Here is a 20,434-nt window from a genome sequence, read left to right as displayed (position 1 = left end):
AGTGCCCTCAGCTCTTAGGATACAAAGGGTAAGCTTTGGAGATGGTAGGTGGGGGTAGGTTGAATTCAGGCCACATAGAACACTGCTAAAAAGTGACAGTTATTAGCTTGGGGCCCCAGGGCACTGAGAGTAGCTAGCCAGAAAGTCATATGAAACAAGGGGCTAGAGGAGAAGGATGCGGAAAACAGCCAAATCAAGAAGACATTATAGGACTTCCCTGGTGGCACAGTGGTTAAGAACCCGCCTGCCAATGCAGGAGACATGGGTTCGAGCCCTGATCCGGAAGATCCCACATGCTGTGGAGCAACTAAGCCTGTGCACCACAACTACTGAGCCTGCGCTCTAGAGCACGTGAGCCACAACTACTGAGCCTGTGTGCTGCAACTACTGAAGCCCACGTGCCTAGAGCCCGTGCTCCCAACAAGAGAAGCCACCACAATGAGAAGCCCACGCACCGCAACGAAGAGTAGCCCCTGCTCGCCGAACCAGAGAAAAACCCGCGTGCAACAACGAAGACCCAACGCAGCCAAAAATAAAATAAAATAAAATAAAATAAACTTATAAAAAAAAAAGAAGACATTATATTCTGCAGAGTAGAGATACAAATGATCAATGAGCGCATAAAAAGATGCTCAACATCATCAGCCATTAGGGAAAGGCAATCAAAACCACAATATGTTACCCCTTCACACCCACTAGGATGGCCACAATCAAAAAGACAGGCAATAACCAGTGTTGAGGAGGATGTGGAGAAATCGGAACCCCCATACATTCCTGCTGGGATGTAAAATGGTGCAACTGCTTTGCAGTTCTTTAAAAAGTTAGACATCAAGTTGCTACATGACCCAGTAATTCCCTTCCTAGGTACATAACCAAGAGAATGAAAACATATGTTCACACAAAAACTTGCACACAACTCAAATGTCCATCAGCTGATGACTGGATAAACAAAATGTGGCATATCCATACAGTGGAGTATTATTTAGCCATACAAAACAATGAAGTACTGCTACCTGCTACAACATGGGTGAACATTGAAAACATTATGCTAAGTGAAAGAATCCAAATACAAAATGCCACATATTGTATGATTCTCTTTATATGAAATGTCCGGAATAGGCAAATCCACAGAGACAGAAAGTAGATTAGTGGTTGCCAGGGGCTGGGGGAGGAGAACTAGAGATTAACTGCTCAAGGAACACTTCTTTGTGAGGTGATGAAAATGATCAGGAATCAGATCGTGGTGATGGTCGCACTACCTTGTGAATATACGAAAAATCACTACGCTGTACACTTGAAAAGCGTGAATTTTATGGAATATGAATTATATCTCAATTTTGAAAATGAAGACATTATATAAACACCAACACAGCAGGGGATGGCTCTTGGGCAGGGGATAAACACCAAACATGAGCAGAGACTCCACAGAAAAGACAGATGGTTGGCTTTTAAGCCAATGAAAAGATGTGCAACCTTATGAATAGTAAAATATAAGCAAAATAAAATTATGAGACTTAGCTCTCCTCCTATCAACTTGGTAAAAAGGGAAACATTCAGTAACCGGTAGTGGAGAAAGTATGAGAAAGAATGGCCGCATCTCTTCTGGGTAGGGGCGTAATTTGGCTGTCTCTTTGGAGGATAATTCAGTAATATATATCAATATTTAAAAATTCACACACTCTGGGAGCTCTGATTTCTACTTCTGGAATGTTACCCTATAAATACAATCGCACAGAGCCACAAAGATACATATAACAGATACACATCGTCTGCTGGACGATTGCTGTGGTGGCAAAATAGTAGAAACACCCTAATGGCTTATCAATAGGGAGCTGGTTAAATAAATGATCATTTGTCCACACAGTGAATTGCTCCACAGGCATTAACGTTCCCCAAGACATACAGTAAGTGAAAAAAAGCCATGTCCAACGGTCTGTAATAGTATGTTCCCATTTGTTTTCTTAATGGTGTCAAGAGGTAGAGGGGAGGATTTAAAAATATACACACGTGGAATACCTCTGGCCACAAGAAACTGTAAAGAGTTCTGGCCTCTCAGAAAGGAAATTTGGGGATGGAGGTTGGGGAGCGATCAGAGTTGGGGGTGGGAAAGTGTTCCCTGTCCTATCTTATTATGTAGACTGTTGAGAATGTTTGCTAGGTATACCCCCCAGGTCACTTAAAAATGTAAAGTAATGAAAAGAAAAAATAAAGGGAAAGGAGAGGTCTAGAAAAGAGAGGTGGGATTTAAAGCCAACTGGAGGAATGTTTGACCTGCTTCCGGTTTACCTGGGGCTGCCCAGCGGTGATGGCAGGCTCTGTAAGTAACAAGGTGCAGCTCTGCTTGGAGGAGTTGCCAGGCCAAGTGGGTCCTGCATCCTGGAGTGAGGGGCATGACCTCTGGGGCACCTCCATATTCCAGAGTCTGACCCTTTGCTCAGCAAACTCAGAAACTCAAACTTTTTAAGTCACTTGGAATCCCTGTACCTCCCAGAGGTCATTCTAAAAAGGACTCATGAATTAACCACAGGCAGCTTATTGGTTAAAGGCAATAGAGCTGCCAAGGGGACGGGTCACAGGCGACCTCCCGCCCACTTGGTCCCTCCCTGTGGGAGACTCACATGGGATCCCATCACCATGGGCAGGATGCCCGGTGAGCCCAGAGGTCAAGCCAGCACACTCGGAGTTGGCTGTAGGATTTAAATGTTTAATTGTTTCAGGCTGGGATAACCTGATGGCAATGATGATGATTAAAAAAGGCTTTGTTGAGAGATGCCCTTTAGGGAGAAAAACTTTACAGAATCAGAGGTTGGCAAACATGAGATCCACTGACAGCTTGGTGTTGGGCCAGCAGAATGTTCAGATGTTTCTGAATTGGGGAATTTCATTTGCAAATCCTAAAATGGGGCTTTCACTGAAATATCCTCTTATCTGCTGAGGGATTCTCATAGGGCAGCCAGGCCAAGGGCTGAGACAGGGAGAGTTTCCAGTTTCCTGCAGCCTCCACATCTCGTGCCAGTTCTCAGATGCAGTGGTCCTCGCTTCTGGGGGAGTGTCAGAATCTCCAGGAAGGCTTGTGAGAACAGAGGGCCAGCCCCACCCACAGCATTGGATTCTGGAGGTCTGAGCTGGGCTGCAGGTCCAACTAGTTCGAGGTGACGGGATGATGCTGGTCCAGGGACCACTCTGAGAATCACTGATACACATCCCAGCTTTTGTACTGACACATGGAGCCAGACTCCGCTTATGTTTCCCTGTTCTCATTCCCAGAAGTATTTGGTCTTTGAGGTATGTTTGCATATATCAGATCTCACCCACTAATATGTTGTTTCAATTGTTAAACTTCTAGCAATTTGGAGGGCACCTTGCCATTTATTTGGTCTCACTGATTTATTATTTTTATTTTTGTTAACTGAAAAGTTGTTGGCAAGTGGGTGTGCTTATTCCATTTCCAGATCTGGTGAAAATGCACCCTGGGGAAATGAGATGATGTGCAGTTGTCACAGGACGATACTGTTTCTCTTCTTGCTGTTTTTTTATGTTTTCCCTTGGTCTCTCCCTGACTCTCTCGGTCTTCCCTTCAAGAGAGGGACAGGTTCACATCGCTCAAGCTGCAGGAACCGTGTGGATGCTTCTATCTTTAGAGAGCAGTGTGCTGGCTGTCTTCTTGGTCCAGAGAGGCACAGAGCAGGTTGTGTGTTACTTGACAGCTGCGTGGAAGTTCAGGCACCCAGACGGTCTGCGCCCTGGAACGGAAAGCTATGCCCCGAGTGTCAGCCACGGCAGGGACAAAAATGTTCCCAAATTAAAACAGAAATGCCAATGTTTTACTTTTGAAAAATGTGAATAAGGAATTTTCTACTGGAGTGTATTTCAAAGGGTTTTCAACGCTGGCGGAACACGAGGAGCTTTAAAAATACTTAGCCCAGGGAAACTTGGAAAAAGACATGCCCGGGCCCTACACTCCAGGGCTTCTGATTGTATTATTCCAGGTGAGGCCTCGGTACGAGGGTTTAAAAATTCCCCAGCAGATTCTAATGTGCATTCAAGTTTGGGAACCACTATTTTCAGGAGTCTACATAAGTATAATGACCATCATTTATTGTTTCAGGCACCAAGTAAAGGGGTTTGCAAGCACTATCTGATTTTCTCTACCATCAGGTCACGAAGTCTCTTGTTTATCCTCACACAGCTGCTGAGAGGTGGGGTGAGGCCTCAGACACAAGTGCTTTGTCCAAAAGCACCTGTCTAACCATTGTACAGGCAGACCTTGGAGATTTGGTTTGGCACCAGATCACAGCAATAAAATAAATATTGCAATAAAGTGAGTCACACAAAGTTTTTGGTTTCTCAGTGCATATCAAAGTTATGTTTACACTATACTGTAGTCTATTAAGTGTGCAGTAGCATTAGGTCTACAAAAAGTGCATGCCTTAATTTAAAAATACTCGATTGCTAAAAAATGCTAAGCATCATTTTGAGCCTTCCGAAAGTCATATGCTTTTTGCTGGTGGAGGGTCTTTCCTCGATGTGGATACTGCTGACTGATCAGGGTGATGGTTGCTGAAGGTTGGGAGGCCGTGGCAATGTCTTAAAATAAGACAACCATGAAGTTTGCCCCTTTCACGAATGATTTCTCTGCGATGCTGTTTGACAGCGTTTTACCCACAGTAGACCTTCTTTCAAAATTGGAGTCAATCCTCTCAAACCCTGCCGCTGTTTTATCAACTAAGTTCATGTAATATTCTAAATTCTTTGTTGTCATTTCAACAATCTTCGCAGGTTCATCACCAGGAGTAGATTCCATCTCAAGAAACCATTTCTTTGCTCATCCGTTGGAAGCAACTCCTCATTCATGAAGGTTTTATCATGAGATTGCAGCAATTCAGTCACATCCTCACGCTCCACTTCGAATTCTAGTTCTCTTGCTATTTCCACTGCACCTGCAGTGGCTTCCTCCACTGAATCTTCAACCCCACAAGGTCATCCATGAGGGTTGGAATCAACTTCTTCCAAACTCCTGTCAATGCTGATATTTTGACCTCTTTCCATGAAGCACGGATGCTCTTAATGGCATCTAGAATGGTGAATCTTCCCTAGAAGGTTTTCAATTGACTTTGCCCAGATCCATCAGAGGAATCACTGTCTATGGCAGCTATAGACTTACGAGATGTATTTCTTAAATAATAAGACTTGAAAGGCAACATTACTTCTTGATCCGTGGGCTGCAGAACGGACGTTGCGTTGGCAGGTATGAAAACGACAGTAATCTCGTACTTCTCCATCAGAGCTCTTGGGTGACAGAGCGCATCATCGACGAGCAGCAATGTTTTGAAAGGAATCTTCTTTCTGAGCAGTAGATCTCAAGAGTGGGTTTACAATATTCAGTAAATCATGTTGTAAGTAGATGTGCTGTCATCCAGGCTTTGCTCTTCCATGTACGGAGCACAGGCAGAGCAGAGTTAGCCCTTAAGGGCCCTGGGATTTTCAGAACTGTAACTGAGCATTGGCGTCAACTTAATGTCACCAGCTGCATTAACCCCTAACAAGAGTCAGCCTGCCCTTCGAAGCTTTGAAGCCGGGCATTGACTTCTCCTCTCTAGCTATGAAAGTCCTAAATGGCATCTTCTTCCAATAGAAAGCTGTTTCATCTACACTGAAAATCTGTTGTTTAGTGTCACCACCTTCACTAATTATCTCAGCTAGATCTTCTGGATAACTTGCTGCAGCTTCTACATCAGCACTTGCTGCTTCACCGTGTACGTTTCTGTCATGGAAATGGCTTCTTTCCCTAAACCTCATGAACCAACCTCTGCTGGCTTCATTCAAACTTTTCTTCTGCAGTTTCCTCACTTCTCTCATGCTTCATAGAATTGAAGAGAGTGAGGGCTTTCTCTGGATTAGGCTCTTTTTTTTTTTTTGCTCAAGCTAACATTGTGGCTGATTTGACCTTCTATCCAGACCACTAAAACTTTCTCCATGTCAGCAATAAGGCTGTTTTACTTTCTTACCATTCATGCGCTCACTGCAATAGCACTTTTCATTTCCTTCAAGAACTTTTCCTTTGCGTTCACAACTTGGCTAACAATTTGGCACAAGCTTTCGGTTTGTCTTGTCTTTCAACATGCCTTCCTCACTACGCTTAATCATTTCTAGCGTTTGATTTAAAGTGAGAGATGTGTGACTCTTCCTTTCACTTGAACACTTAGAGGCTGCCATAGTGTTATTAACTGTCCTAATTTCAACAATTGTTGTGTCTCAGGGAATAGGGAGGCCTGAGGACGGGGAGAGAGGTGGGGAAACAGCTGGTCGGTGGAGCAGACAGAACACACGACATTTATTGATTAAGCTCACTGTCTTACATGGGCAAGGTCTGCAGCACCCCAAATGATACAGAGACATGCAGTGAGCAAATGCTGTTGGAATAATGGCCTCCATAGACTGGCTCAACACGGAGTTGCCACAAACCTTCAATTTGTAAAAAATGCAATATCTGCAAAGCACAATCAAGTGAAGCGCAATAAAACAACATGTGCCTGTATTATACGGCTTCCCTCCTGAAGAAGCTATCTAAAATACAAAGAATAAAAAACATGTACAAGAATGTTTATTGCAACATTGCTCAGAGTAGAGAAAAATAGAAAAAAAAAAAAAAACGCCCAACATCAGGGTAATGGCTGAATGAATTACAGTACATCCACACCTTAAAATATCTTGTAGCTGTTACAAAACAATGAATTAAAGATGTACCAGTTGAATGGGAGGGATTTGCACACGTTTGTGGAGCTCAAGGATTTGTCCTGGCCTGGGATGGCCGGAACATTTGGGGACTAGCTGAGCATTTCTTTCTTATCACGTGGCTTCTTCATGTGACTAGCTTGGGCTCCCTTCCACCATGGCAGTCTGAGTCGTTCTGACATGGTGGTTAGCTTTCCCCAGAGCTAGTGCTATGAAAGACAAAGGCAGAGGCTGGAAGGCTTCTTAAGACTTAGGCTTGCAAGTCATGCATCTTCCCTTCCACTACATATTATTGGTTCTACAGGGTCATCCCAGATATCAAGGGAGAGGACTACAGGGGTGTGAATACTGGGAAGGCTTGATTATTGGGGGGAGGGGAGGGATGTGCAATTTTGGAGACTGTCTATCACAGCAGAGTAACAGGGAGGCTACATGTACCAGACAGAAATTCTCCACTAGAATTTCTGATGAGAAAAAGCACTAAGAGGTTGAGAAGTATTAGATTTCACAGGGACTGCTGCATACTTCCAAGGACAGAGGAGCAAGGAGCTGTCAGGCCATCTGGCAGAGCCAGTTTTCAGGATTCTCTGTAACCACTTTAAGTAGAGAGCTGATGCAGTGCAACCCAGAGGAAGTGCCTGTGTGGGTGGCACATCTAGCAGGGTTGCAGGGTGGAGAACTGAAGATAGGGAGCTTATTTATTGAGTGAGATATATACAGCAAGATGGTGGAAGGAGAGAGAAAACGGGCGTTCAGGAAATGAGATAGATCCCTTTAATGACTTTTGAAAGGCCTGAGTAAACATTATGTGCTACTTTTGGTTGCTCAATAATTCTTTGAAATCAAAACACTGGCAGACACTGGGGACCGCCTGTCCAGTGGCCAATCCACTCCAACCCGGTTTCTTTGCTTGCTGCCCAGAGAAGTACCTGACTTCCCAGCAGCCCCTGCAGCTAGTGGTGGTCATGTGACCTCATTCTGGCCAATGAGATATAAGTGGATGCCTACCTGAGGCGGGGGCTTCTAGGAAGGACCTTCCTTTCCTTTCTAATAAAAGGAGAAAAAAGAGTAGCAAATCGTGACTTTTCCCTTCTGGCTTTTGGGTCCTGTCATGTAAGGACGTGACGTGTGGGTCTGTGGCATCTTGTGAGCCACAGTACATAATTGGCACACTTATTTGGTGTCTTGATAATGCCGTCAAGATGCTGCACCGAGCTTGGAACTGCCAACCCCCAGACTTCTTGTTATAATTAAAAGTGCTATTTACTTAGGGCTGTATTATTGCAGCAGATACATCAGGATCTACAACTCTCCCTTCAGCCGCATTTTCTTGCTCTGCTGCCACTGGTCTGATGTGCCACTGTTCATTTGTTCATCAGTCATTTCCAAGCCCTTTGTGTATCTCAGAGCCTGTGTTAACTTTGGGATTATTGTAAGAACAAAGGAAACACTCTGCCCTCAGGAATTTTTACTCGAGTGGGCGAAACATTACAAAAGCCGGCCAATTGTGGGGAGATAGAGGGTGCTCAGAGGACACGTGTGTTTGCTCCCTTCCCAACCAGTGAGGCTGGTCCCAAGTCTTTCTCTCTATCAGGTAGCTATGAGTTTTGGCACTGGGTCTCCCATCACACTTTGCCCAGGCATCACGATTGGCATATTCTTTTCCTCTCATTCACCATGTTACAGCATCGGCAGGAGCACTCTTTACTCAAGTTAAGGATTTTCAATCCAGTGAAATGATTCCACTTCTTTTTTTAAAAAAAGCAAAACCAGGCAATCCTTTTTAGAAAAAATCAACTAGGAACAAAAAAAGGAAAGATTAATTTTTTAGAAACTTCTTACCCAGGTGAAACAGAGACAGTCTTGTGTTTTCTGAAAAATGGCGTTTTCTGGCAGATAAATCACGCCTTAGACTCTACCATGCATCAGCAGTGAGAACTGAACAATTTTTTTAAAAGGGGGAACTAATGTGATAAATTTGATAGAAAGGAATCGAAGAAGGAGAAAAATGAGGCATTTTTATTTCCCTAAAAACTGGTGAGGTTTTAGGCATAAATACACAGGTGGGAAAGTCTGGTCAGGTGATACAACAGGGGAAAGGCCAGTGATAAGGGACACTCATGACAGTGGACTCTGCTTGTAGATTTCCCTGTCTTTTTATTTTGTCACATTTACCCTGTGCCAGCCACTGTTCTTGGAGCCACCCTACAGAGTTAATATTATTATTATTCCCATTTTCTAGATGAGTCTCTGAGAGTACACATTTCTTGCCAAGGTTACATAGCTAGTGAGCGGCAGAGCCAGGACCTGGTCTGTGAGCCTCCGAAGCTTCAGTGTGCTCATATTAGTTTCCTTTTGCTGCTGTAACAAATTACCATAATTTTTGTGCCTTAAAACAACACAAAATATCTTACAGTTCTAAAGGTCAGACATCAAAAATGGGTCAACTCCTGGAAGCTTGAGGGGAGAATCTGCTTCCTTGCTCTGAAATCGAGCAGGACCCTACAGGACCTTCTAGGGGACAGACCTCTGTGTCTCCCGCCTCTTGTTTATAGAAAACCTTTAGCCTCCTAGGCCTTCCCCAAGTTCCCAAGAGCAAATTTAATCACAGAAATGAGAAAATGCAGAAACAAAGGAAGACAGTCAAGCAAGACAAAAGAATAATAGTTTAGCCACAAAGCAAAGTCAAGACCTTTAGTTCCTCTTCAAGGGCTACAGATAATATCCTGAGCCATATCCTTGAGTTGCTTTGCAGATACTAAAAACCCCACAGGTGGAGGAAGTTAACTACATGATGACCACCAGCAATGGAGACCCCAGACCAGTTAGAACCAGAAGGTTGATGACTGAAATTTCTGAAATACCTCCCAGTTACCTCACCACCAACCAATCAGAAGAACGTCCACGAGCTGATCAGGCAGCCTGCAACCCTCTCCCTCAGCTTGCTTTTAAAAACCCTTCCCCAAAAGCCAGGGGAGAGTTCAAGTCTTTTGAGCCTAAGCTGCCCATTCTCCACGCTGGGCACCTTGCAATAAACACTGTACTTTCCTTCACCACAATCCAGTGTCAGTACACTGGCTTTGCTGTGCACGGGGCGAGTGGACCCAAGTTTGGTTTGGTAATCCACATTCCTTGCCTCATGGCCCATTCCTCCATATTCAAGGCCAGCAATGGAGCACCTTGAAGTCTCCCTCTCTGTGACATCACTCCATCATTATATCTCTTTCTCTGACTCTGACCCTCCTGCCTCCTGTTACCATGGCTGTCAGTCTTGAGCTCTAACCCTCTGCCTTGCTTAAGGGGATGTGAGCTACAGAGAAGTGTTATCCTTATCCGACAGGAGACCACCAGAAGAGAAAAACAAGAGCCCACCGGAACTGGTTCAAATCAGCAAGGGCCAAAATGGCGGAAGCCCTGACCTCCAGCAGACCGTGAACTTCATTATATGCTCAATGTAATACGTTAGCAGCTAAGTAACACCCAGCAGCGCCGTGACCGTTGACAGTTGCCATGGCAACAGCCGGAGGAGGGCACACAGGGACTGAAAAGGGGTGTTGTTTCAGTACTGAGCATACCACACCCCTATTCTCGGAGAAGTCATGAACATTTCTCCCTCTCTTTACTCAGTTCCCTCCCTTTTGCCTCGACCCTCCTATATATACAGTGTCTCAGACCAAGGCAGGTTGAGAAGTTGATTTTCGAACTAAGTCCCCACTTCTCCATTCTCTGGCCATTGAATAAAGCTTGTGCTGTTTCAGCCTCAGCGTCAGTTTCGTCATTGGCTGTGTGAATCCGAACAGAAAAGCACCTTCCCCACCAAGGCAGGGGGCTTCGGCCCGGCTAGGGCCTGAGTGGTGATCCATACGACCAATCCGGTAACACCCCCTCTTATAAGGACCCTGTGGTTATAGTAGCCCGTCTGGATAATCCAGGATCAGCTCCCCATCTCGAGATCCTTAATTTAATCACCTCTGCAAAACCTGCTTTTGACATGCAAGGTAACATATTCACAGGTTCCGGAGATTCAGATGTGGACATCTGGCCTCCTTTTCTTAGCAGGATAGTTTTGAGATCCCTCACGGTGCTGTATTTGGCGGTAGCTCCTTCCTATTTTTGCTGAGGACTGTGTGTGTCTGCCCTAACTGATGCAACCACTCTACTGACGGACATTTTGCTCTTTTGGAAGTACTTCCCCAGCTACTTTGGAATTCAAATCAACATGTACTGGAAAAAGAAAGGGAGAAACTAAATATATGAATTTAAACAATCACGTTTTGGTAGAGCAAACACATTAGCCTCTAACCCGAAGTTGCAAGACAATGTGTTGCTCTCCGTGGCACTGCAGGTAAATGACATTGTGCATGGCTTTGGCATCATTATCAGTTTTCTCTGACACAAGACTTTCAAATGGCATCTGAAATTGGCAAATTGAGCTAGAAATATAATGTGGCAATAAAAATGAGACATTTTGATTTTCTAAGATATTGTTATTGAAGATGAATTATAATGCTAAGCTTTGGAGAGAAAGCCCTCATCCACATGAGCTGTACTACTTGATGCTTGTTTGATATCAAAATCTCCTGGTCTCTTGCCCTTCCCAAGAAAAAATACTGTGCGAAATAAATTTATTTCTATGAGGAAACAGAATGTAATTTCATGAATCAGTTTAAAAGAAGTGTTTTGCCTGACTGCTCTCTCCCACAGTGTCTCCGGAAGACAAATAAGTAAAACATTGAAAAAGACTAAGGGATGTAGGAAAAAAAAATTTTAAGGTCAGATTTTAAATTTGTAAGTGCTATGCTAGACAGAGCTAATACAGTTAACTTCAAACTGTAATGACAGCCTTTATTAACATTAAATCCAACACAGAAAAATAAACTTTCCTCACATGTTGACCACGTGCCAGGCACTCTTCCAAATATTGTAGGTGTATCAACTCCTTTAACTTCCCAGTGATCTTCGAAGCTTTGGCTTACTGTTATTATGATTCCCATTTTACAGATGTGAGAACAGAGAGGCTGAGCAACTTGCCTACGGTCACACAGCAGAGCCACAACTTGAATTTAGCATCCTGGCTCCCTGGGCTGTGTGCTCAGCCACTGTGCCATCACTGCTTCTCAATAAGTTTTCACAGGAAACATTCCCGCATGGCAATGAACAGTTTTAATTGTAATAGGAAAAAGTAGAGATGGAAGTAAGGAAAACAGTCACCAGCATCCCACTTAGCTATTTTTCTGGTGACTTTTCTCTATGTGCATACATACATGCAAACACCAAGAGAGATGAACACAAACGTACATCAAAAGACCCAGTCAGAAAATTCTGTCCAAAGGACAAAAAAAGTCACCCAGAATCCCACTTTTATACCCCTTTAAAAACTGCATCGAAAATTATAATAACCTAGGGGAAGGAGCACGAGGAGATAAGCTGCCTTCCTCATTAAATGAGATAATCATTCCAAAGCGAGTTGCAGAGGCCTGGGTTGGCAATGAATGTAGGCAGAGTTTTTGACTTCAGAGGATTAACTTAAACCCTTTACAGATAATCAAGCTGGTGCTGATGCAAGGCTGCAGGGTATGAGAGCTATGTGCCACCAACCTACGACTCACTCAAACCAGATTCTCTTTTCCCTTGTGTGTAGGTATCCACACAGCAATACACTGTCCCAGACTGTTACCCTGTATTTCTGTTACTTATTTTCCTCTTTCCAGGAAGACTGCCTCTCATATATAAATAAATGTTGGGAGCAGGGAGGAAAGGAGGGAAGGAGGGAGAAAAAAAGGGAGGGAGGGGCAGAGAAGGAGAGAGACAGAAAGAGAGAGAAAGGCTTTCTCAATTTTCAAGTTTGTTCCTATGTCCTTCCTACACACTCCTTGCCCTTGTACCCCATATTAAATAGGGGCATAAAAACAACAACAGTAATAATACAAACAAAATGATGATAAAGAAAACCATTTCTGCAGGGCATATTATATTCTCAGTGCCTCTCAATTTTTTGAGAACACCTACAGTTTGCAAATTATAAAAACAATATGACTCTCATTTCAAAGTCTGTGCATCTCAATAGCCAGCTTTACACTGTTCTCATCAAAGGCCGCTGCTGTCAATACAATCCATTTTGTGCACATCAAAGTAGAAGCTTGACTCACAGGGTTGAAAGGCAGGAAGAGACTTGTGACATGATCTCATCCTGTGGTTGCCAATCCTGGCTATGTGTCAGAATCTTCTAGAAAGCTTTCAAAAGTTCAGATCCCCCGGCCTCAACCTTAGGGTATTCTAGACAGAGGCTAGGGGTTGGGACCTGGGCATCGAAATTTTTAACAAGCAACCTAGGGGTATAATGTATTAAGAAATAAAGGACTTCCCTGGATGTCCAGTGGTTAAGACTCTATGCTTCCACTGCAGGGGGCACGGGTTTGATCCCTAGTCAGGAAACTAAGATCCCGCAAGCAGTGCGGCGTGGCCAAAAAATAAAAATAAATTTAAAAATAAATCTATATTTGGCCTTCGTCTCTGTTCCTGGCACAGAGCTCCTAAAGCTTAACTTTAAGAGCCACGAAGAAGACTTTTATCATTCATAACAAGCCAGCCCCTTTTAACCACATCTGAGTTTATGCTATTGAGGTGACTTTGGAAGAGCCCCTAAGGATGGGGGCCCCGGTTGCCAGGGGAACAAGTCATGTGATTAGAGGGCTGGGACTTTCAGCCTCACCGCTCCCCATCTCCAGGGAGGGGAGAGTAGCTGGATATTGAGTTCCACCGTCAATGGCCAATGATTTAATCAAGCATGCCTACATAATAAAGCCTCCATAAACGTCCCTAAAGAACAGGGTTCAGAGAGCTTATGGGTTGGTGACCACGTGGAGGTGCTGGGAGGGTGGCTTGTCCAGAGAGGGCATGGAAGATCCACTGCCCGATCCACTGTCCCCAGGATCCCCTCCCCCATACCTTCCCCTATGCATCTCTTCCATCTGGCCCGTTGCTGAGTTGTATCCTCTTATAATGAACTGGTAATCTAATAAGTACATTGTTTTCCTGTGTTCTGTGAGCCATTCTAGCAAATGACTGAATCTGAGGAGGAGGTCGTGAGAACCTCTGATTTGTAGCCAAGTAGGACAGAAGTTGTGGGTAACCTGGGGACTCCCCACTTGCCATTGGCAACTGAAGTGGGAGGTAGTCTTGTGGGAGTGAGCCCTTAACCTGTGGGAACTTGTTGCTAACTCTGGGTTGATGGTGTCAGAACCGAACTGAACTGTGGGACACCCAGCTGGTGTCACAGAATCACTTGTATGGAAAACCCACACATCTGGTGTCAGATGTGGTGTGGGTAGCAGAGCATAGCGAGGGGAAACAGAGAGCAGTTGTTTTTCTTACACTAGGAAATTCTAAAGCTTCTGGAACCAATGCTATGATTCATCTCATTGTTCAGGAAATGAAGCTGAAGCCCAGAAACTTACATGTAAAGGACAGCAACCATAGCCATCATGTAATCATGAAAGCTAATACATACATGGCACTTACTATGCGCCAGGCACTGAAAGAGGTACTTCTATTATATCTGATATCTATGCTGTAGGTACTGTTATTATCCCGCTTCACAGACAAGGAGGCTGAGGTTCAGAGAGGTTAATTAACTGGCTCAAGGTCACAAAGCTGGTAGGTGGCAAAACCAGCAGTCTGATTCCAGAGTTCTTACCCTCAACCACTGGGCTATACTGCCTCATATAATTTATAGATATTCCTCACATAGTAGAACTCAGTCATTTTTGATGCTTTGAATTTATAGCCTTATACTCCAGAATGAAATCAAATAGGTAAGTACATTGTCCAGTTTTAATACTGCCCTCTGTTGTCTTCTATATTTTACTTGTTTCTTTGGAATTCCTAAGTGCTGTGTAATATGTAAAATGCTTGGTGAATGATCTCCTTGAGTCCTCTCAGCAATTCTGTGAGCTAGGTGTTCTTATCCCCACTTTACAGATGAGAAAACCGAGGCTTAGAAAGCCAAACGACTTGCTCCAGGTCACACAGCTAGTAAGCTGCAGGGCAGGGATTTTCACTTTGGTCTGTCGGACTCTGAAGAGGCCAGCCTCTCAGTGTCTCTACTCTATTGCTTTTAACTCATTGCTGTAAAGCCTCAGCCTCTTCCAGGTGTCATACATACTCAAGACAGATGAGTACTGTTAAGAGTTGAATTGCCGAGGGGCTTCCCTGGTGGTGCAGTGGTTGAGAATCCGCCTGCCTATGCAAGAGACACGGGTTCGAGCCCTGGTCCGGGAGGATCCCACATGCCATAGAGCAGCTGGGCCCATGCGCCACAACTGCTGAGCCTGTGCTCTGGAGCCCACGGGCCACAGCTGCTGAGGCCCGTGAGCCTAGAGCCCGTGCTCCGCGACGGGAGAGGCCGCCGCGGTGAGAGGGCTGCACACCACTGCGAAGAGTGGCCCCCGCTCGCCTCAACTAGAGAAAAGCCCATGTGCAGCAACGCAGACCCAATGCAGCCAAAAATAAATATAAATAAATAAATAAATAATTAATTAATAAAAAAAAAAAAAAGAGTTGAGTTGCCAAGAAGATGAAGTCCTAGCCCCCAGTTCCTATGACCTCATTTGGAAAGAGGGTCTTTACAGAGGACCAAGTTAAGATGAGGCCAGGGGCTTCCCTGGTGGCGCAGTGGTTAAGAATCCGCCTGCCAATGCAGGGGACACGGGTTCGAGCCCTGGTCCGGGAAGATCCCACATGCCGCGGAGCAACTAAGCCTGTGAACCACAACTACTGAGCCTGTGCTCTAGAGCCCACGAGCCACAACTACTGAAGCCCACGAGCCACAACTACTGAAGCCCGGGCACCTAGAGCCCGTGCACCACAACAAGAGAAGCCACTGAAAAGAGAAGCCCGAGCACTGCAACGAAGAGTAGCCCCCGCTCGCTGCAACTAGAGAAAGCCTGCGTGCAGCAACGAAGACCCAATGCAGCCAAAAATTATAAATAAAATAATTAAAAAAAAAAAAAAGATGAGGCCAGTGGGGGTGTGCCCAATCCCACGGGGCTGTGTCCGTATAAAAGGGGGCGGTTTGGACACAGAGACAGACAATCGGAGAAGGAAGATGCTACAAAGACACACGGAGAGCACCACGTAGAAGCCAAGGCGTGCTTGAGGCCACCAGGAGCCAGGGCACAGGCAGGGAAACAGATTCTTCCGCAAACTCTCAGAAGGCGCCAACCCTGCCCACACCTTGATTTCCAGCTTCTGGCCCCAACACGGTGAGACAATACATTTCTGTTGCTTAAGCCACCTGATTCGTGACACTGTGTTTGCAGCCCCAGGAACTAATACAAGTGCCTTCCACGTGAGTCTGTGGCTTCAACTCTTCCACCTTGTTTCACCATCAACAGGGATCAGCAGACCCTTCACCATCCCCCCAACCCCCAGGAGGCGCAGTCCCCACGTGACACTGACCTTCATGGCAGAGCTGAACGGGGTGGGTGGATACCATCACCGGCATCCCATTTTGACCGCACTCGTCGCCAGATGCCACCTGGAACAGAATATGTGGCAGTATTAGCCGAGTCTCTGGGGGAAGTCAGAAAAACTCAAGGAAGAACCTCAAGGCCACAAGGGTGCCTCACAAAATTAAAGTCTGCATGTCTAGGAACTACCCCGTTTTCTATCACACCTCAGAGAAACTATACAACCCGCTGCAAGGACTGGACTCCTGTGTTGATAAGAGCTTTGCATGGTCTCTACCTCCTTTCAGTGAGCCCCACAAGCACGGGCAGGACAGACACCCTCGTACAGATGGGACACACAGGCAAACTGGGGCGCTGGTCTGACCAGGGAGGGGACAAGAACTTGACATGCTGTGAGGCTCACCACACTCCAGGGTCCTGCACACAAGCACCAGCCTCTCTCCTCAAATACAGCAAGTTCGGGCTTCCCTGGTGGCGCAGTGGTTGAGAGTCTGCCTGCCAATGCAGGGGACACGGGTTCGAGCCCTGGTCTGGGAAGATCCCACATGCCGCGGAGCGACTAGGCCTGTGAGCCACAACTACTGAGCCTGCGCGTCTGGAGCCTGTGCTCCGCAACAAGAGAGGCCGCGATAGTGAGAGGCCCGCGCACCGCGATGGAGAGTGGCCCCCGCCCGCCACAACTGGAGAAAGCCCTCGCACAGAAACGAAGACCCAACACAGCCAAAAATAAATAAATAAATAAATTAATTAATTAAAAAAAAAATACAGGAAGTTCGTTGTTGCTATTTTTCTGCTCCACACCCACTCCTTCCACTGCACTGTTACAACCCCGTTCCAATTTTAGACCACTGCCCTGATTTTTTTTCTCTTCTGTTATTTATTGCAGACATTTAAAAAGATTATACATATATATGTATGCATAGATGTACATATATATATACACACATGCACATATACACATACACTCACATGGAAAGAAAAAAAGGTTGCAATAAAGAATGTATGTTATATAATGTCATTTTAGTAATAAAATAAATTACACCTCTAATAGTTGGCATTAACTGAATATTGATTATATGCTAAGTACTTTGCATATCGTGTCTTATTTTGCTAATACTATTAGTAGTATAATATATGTTAATAAGTGCGGAGAGAAAAAAAACCTAAAAGACTAAATACTCACCTCCTGATGATGGGAAACTACTGGGGAGATGTGGAAGACGTTTCCTTTCTTTATATTTTTGTAACAGTTTTGCTTAAAAGAAGCCTGTGTTGGGAGTTCCCTGGCAGTCCAGTGGTTAGGACTCGGGGCTTTCACTGCCGGGGCCCAGGTTCAATCCCTGGTCGGGGAATTAAGATCCCCCAAGCCACACGGTGTGGCCAAAAATAAATAGATAAAAATAAAAGAAGCCTGTGTTCTTGAATTTATCATTAACCCTACCAAGAAATCATAAAATTGAAATATCAAACTCATGTGATCATTTGGCTCTGAGGTCATAACTGGCATCCCTGGGGTAATACTTGGTGTGCAAATTTGATTTACTTGGCTCACAGACGTTTTGTTTGGGTTTTTTTTTAAGTATTTTGGAATCAGTTGCCAATATTGAAAAAATCAGGAGGTTGCATTAACACCATTTTCCAGCTTCAAATGAAAAATAAGTCTCTGGGAACGTGCTGAGGGTAAAGTTGGTCAGAACCAGCTGTCTGCAAATGGGCTTCACCGTCCTGCTTTGCTCATTTTTGTCACTGCCTGGTCCTGGAGGCCAGAGGCTCCCAGACTTGGAATCATCTGGGGATCTTGGGAAACTACTGATGGCAGGGCCCCTACCCGGAGGTTGTGTTTTAGTTGGTCTCAGGTGGTACTGGGCATCGGGCGTTTTCAACATTTCCCAGGGATTCTAATACATGGTCAGATGCGAGAATCTTCTCTGAATCCAGCCTTCTATTCTGAGCAGGAATTCCCTCTATGCTGTGATCAATATCAGTTCGTAGGTATTACCTCCTCCTACAATGATCTCCATGTCTAACTGGGCTCTAAATCTTAAACTGAATTGATTGCAGAAGCACTGGTGGTGGACATTTAGGTTCTCTGCTGCCTGCTTGTAGATCTAAGGTCTAAGGAGAAGCACTTGGGTATCCCTGGCCTCAGCCCTCCAGAGCAATCTTCTAAAGGAGGGATTCACAAACAAGAAGTTCTACACGTTGGCTGAACACGCGACAGTTGAGGAGCCTTGAAAATACAGGTGCCGCCCTGGTTCCCACACACAGATTCTGATTTCATTGGTCTAGGGCACAATTCCAGCCTCACAATTTATTTTTAAGTTTCCCAGATGATTCTGATGTCCAGCCACGGCTGCAAACTGCTGATCAAAAACTGGGTTTCTCATCCTCAGCACTGCTGATACTTTGGGCTGGATCATTCTCCGCTGTGGGGCCGTCCTGTGCATTGCAGGGGGTCTAGTAGCATCCCTGGCTCTACTCACTAGATGCCAGGAGCACTACCCGAGTTGTGACAACCAAGAAACATCTCCAGACATTGCCAAGTGTCCCCTGGTGGGGAGGCAAAATCACCCACAGTTGAGAACCCCTGGTCCAAACCCACCTGGGAACAGAGATCAGATTGGCCCCATGGGAATCAATCACCATGGAGACATAGGTTTCACAGGCTCCCAGCCCTGCAACTTCTGACTCAGCAGGCCTTGAGCGGGGCCTAAGGGCCTGCACTTTCAACAAGCTCCTTGATGGGTTCTGGAGGTTTGAATACAACTGCACAACCCCTGGGAAAAGCAGCATCATCAATCACGCCTCTGTGATGAGCCCTGGGCAGGCCCCCCGACTCTCCCAACTAGTAGCTAATGACCCAGTGACCATAACTACGCTACCTTGTGAGTGTCTGCTTCCGAGTCATTCTCTTGGTCCTCGACTCTTTGGGGAACACTCATTTGGTTACCCATTGTTCCTGCAACGGAGAAAAAGAGAGACACAGAGAAAAATGAAAACCCAAGACCAGTAGAAATCTCACTCCTGCCTATAAAACTAAGGTGCAGAGACTGCCAAGTTACTGTGGGTATATTATCACAAGCCCCAGGTTGACCAATTGCTTATGTTTATTTTGGGGAATGAGGGGAGACTCTGGGCTCATAAATTCAACAGAATTGAAGTCAAATGCAGCCCCAGTTTTCAACTGCATTTCATTGGTGGGAGAATATTATCATCTCAAAAAGGATATTCTGTGTAGATAACATTTTCTTCTTTCTTAGCCAGTCACAACTATTATATCAAGGAGATTTTAGAATGGGGACAGTTAAAATAATACTTATAATTTTTAGTATTCTCTGATCCTCAAACTAAATTTAGTCCCCTGTTAAAACCTCTAATAGGACTGGCACTTGTTTTTCATAGCACTTAGCACTACGTGTAATTATATATTTATTTGGCTATATTTTCATTCATTTATTGATTCAACAAATATATAGTGAGTACCAGCTCTGTACCTTACGCTGTGCCAGACACTAGAGTTACAGCTGTGAATTAAATGGATGAGGCCCCCGACTTCATGGAGTTGAAATCTGTTGGGTGGACAGACAATAAACAAATAGACAATAAATCCACAAATCAGGCCGTTTTCGATAGTTCAAGGCAGCATGGTGCAGTGGTTATGAGCACAGACTGGGAGCAAGACAACCTGGGCTTGAACCCTCTCCCTGCCCCTCACTGCTGTGTGTCCTTGGATGAGTTGATTAGCCTCTCTGTGCCTTACAGGACTGCTACAAGGACACAATGAGTTAATGCTTTAAAGTGGTTAGAATAATGTGTGGCTCTTAAGAAGCAATATATATGTTAATGTGTTATCAAAACACATAGGGTTCAGTGCTATGAATAAAAAGGAAATTGGTAACATAACAAGAAGGGGGCCACAGCAGAGGGCAAGAGGTGGCAGCACTGAATAGGATGGTTCTGGAATGAAGTAACAATTGATCTAGACTTGGAGGGCAAAACAGAGTATTTAACTTCTGTCTCCCTTCCCCAATAAACTGTAAGCACCATGAGGGCAGGGACTGTCTGTCTTTACCCACTGTTATATCTCCTATTCTCAGCACTGCATTTGCATTGATCAGGTGCTGAATTATTACTTATTAGTTGAGTGGAGGGAATAATCATTCATAACAACCCCTCACCCGGCAGGCGCTGAACTAGACACTTACCCACATTATCACTAAACCTCTCAA

At 44.9% G+C, this 20,434-nt stretch overlaps 1 protein-coding gene across 6 annotated transcripts in view; it reads right to left on the bottom strand.

Annotated features, from left to right (window-relative positions):
* Positions 1-19,159, bottom strand: part of BCAS1 (brain enriched myelin associated protein 1) — a 96,132-nt gene extending 76,973 nt beyond the window's left edge. For all 6 annotated transcript variants that reach the window (XM_068565820.1, XM_068565821.1, XM_068565823.1 and 3 more), the window contains exons 1-3: positions 19,088-19,159; positions 17,953-17,961; positions 16,195-16,255 (exon numbers count right to left, since the gene is read on the bottom strand). In XM_068565820.1, coding sequence (XP_068421921.1) covers positions 16,195-16,255; positions 17,953-17,961; positions 19,088-19,159 — 142 coding nt within the window. The remainder of the gene's footprint in view (positions 1-16,194; positions 16,256-17,952; positions 17,962-19,087) is intronic.
* Positions 19,160-20,434: the final 1,275 nt, after the last annotated feature.

Source organism: Eschrichtius robustus, chromosome 16 (genome assembly GCF_028021215.1).
Source record: "Eschrichtius robustus isolate mEscRob2 chromosome 16, mEscRob2.pri, whole genome shotgun sequence".
Taxonomy (NCBI): domain Eukaryota; kingdom Metazoa; phylum Chordata; class Mammalia; order Artiodactyla; family Eschrichtiidae; genus Eschrichtius; species Eschrichtius robustus.
Note: the sequence above shows the minus strand (reverse complement) of the source record. Positions and strands in the feature narration are given on the sequence as shown.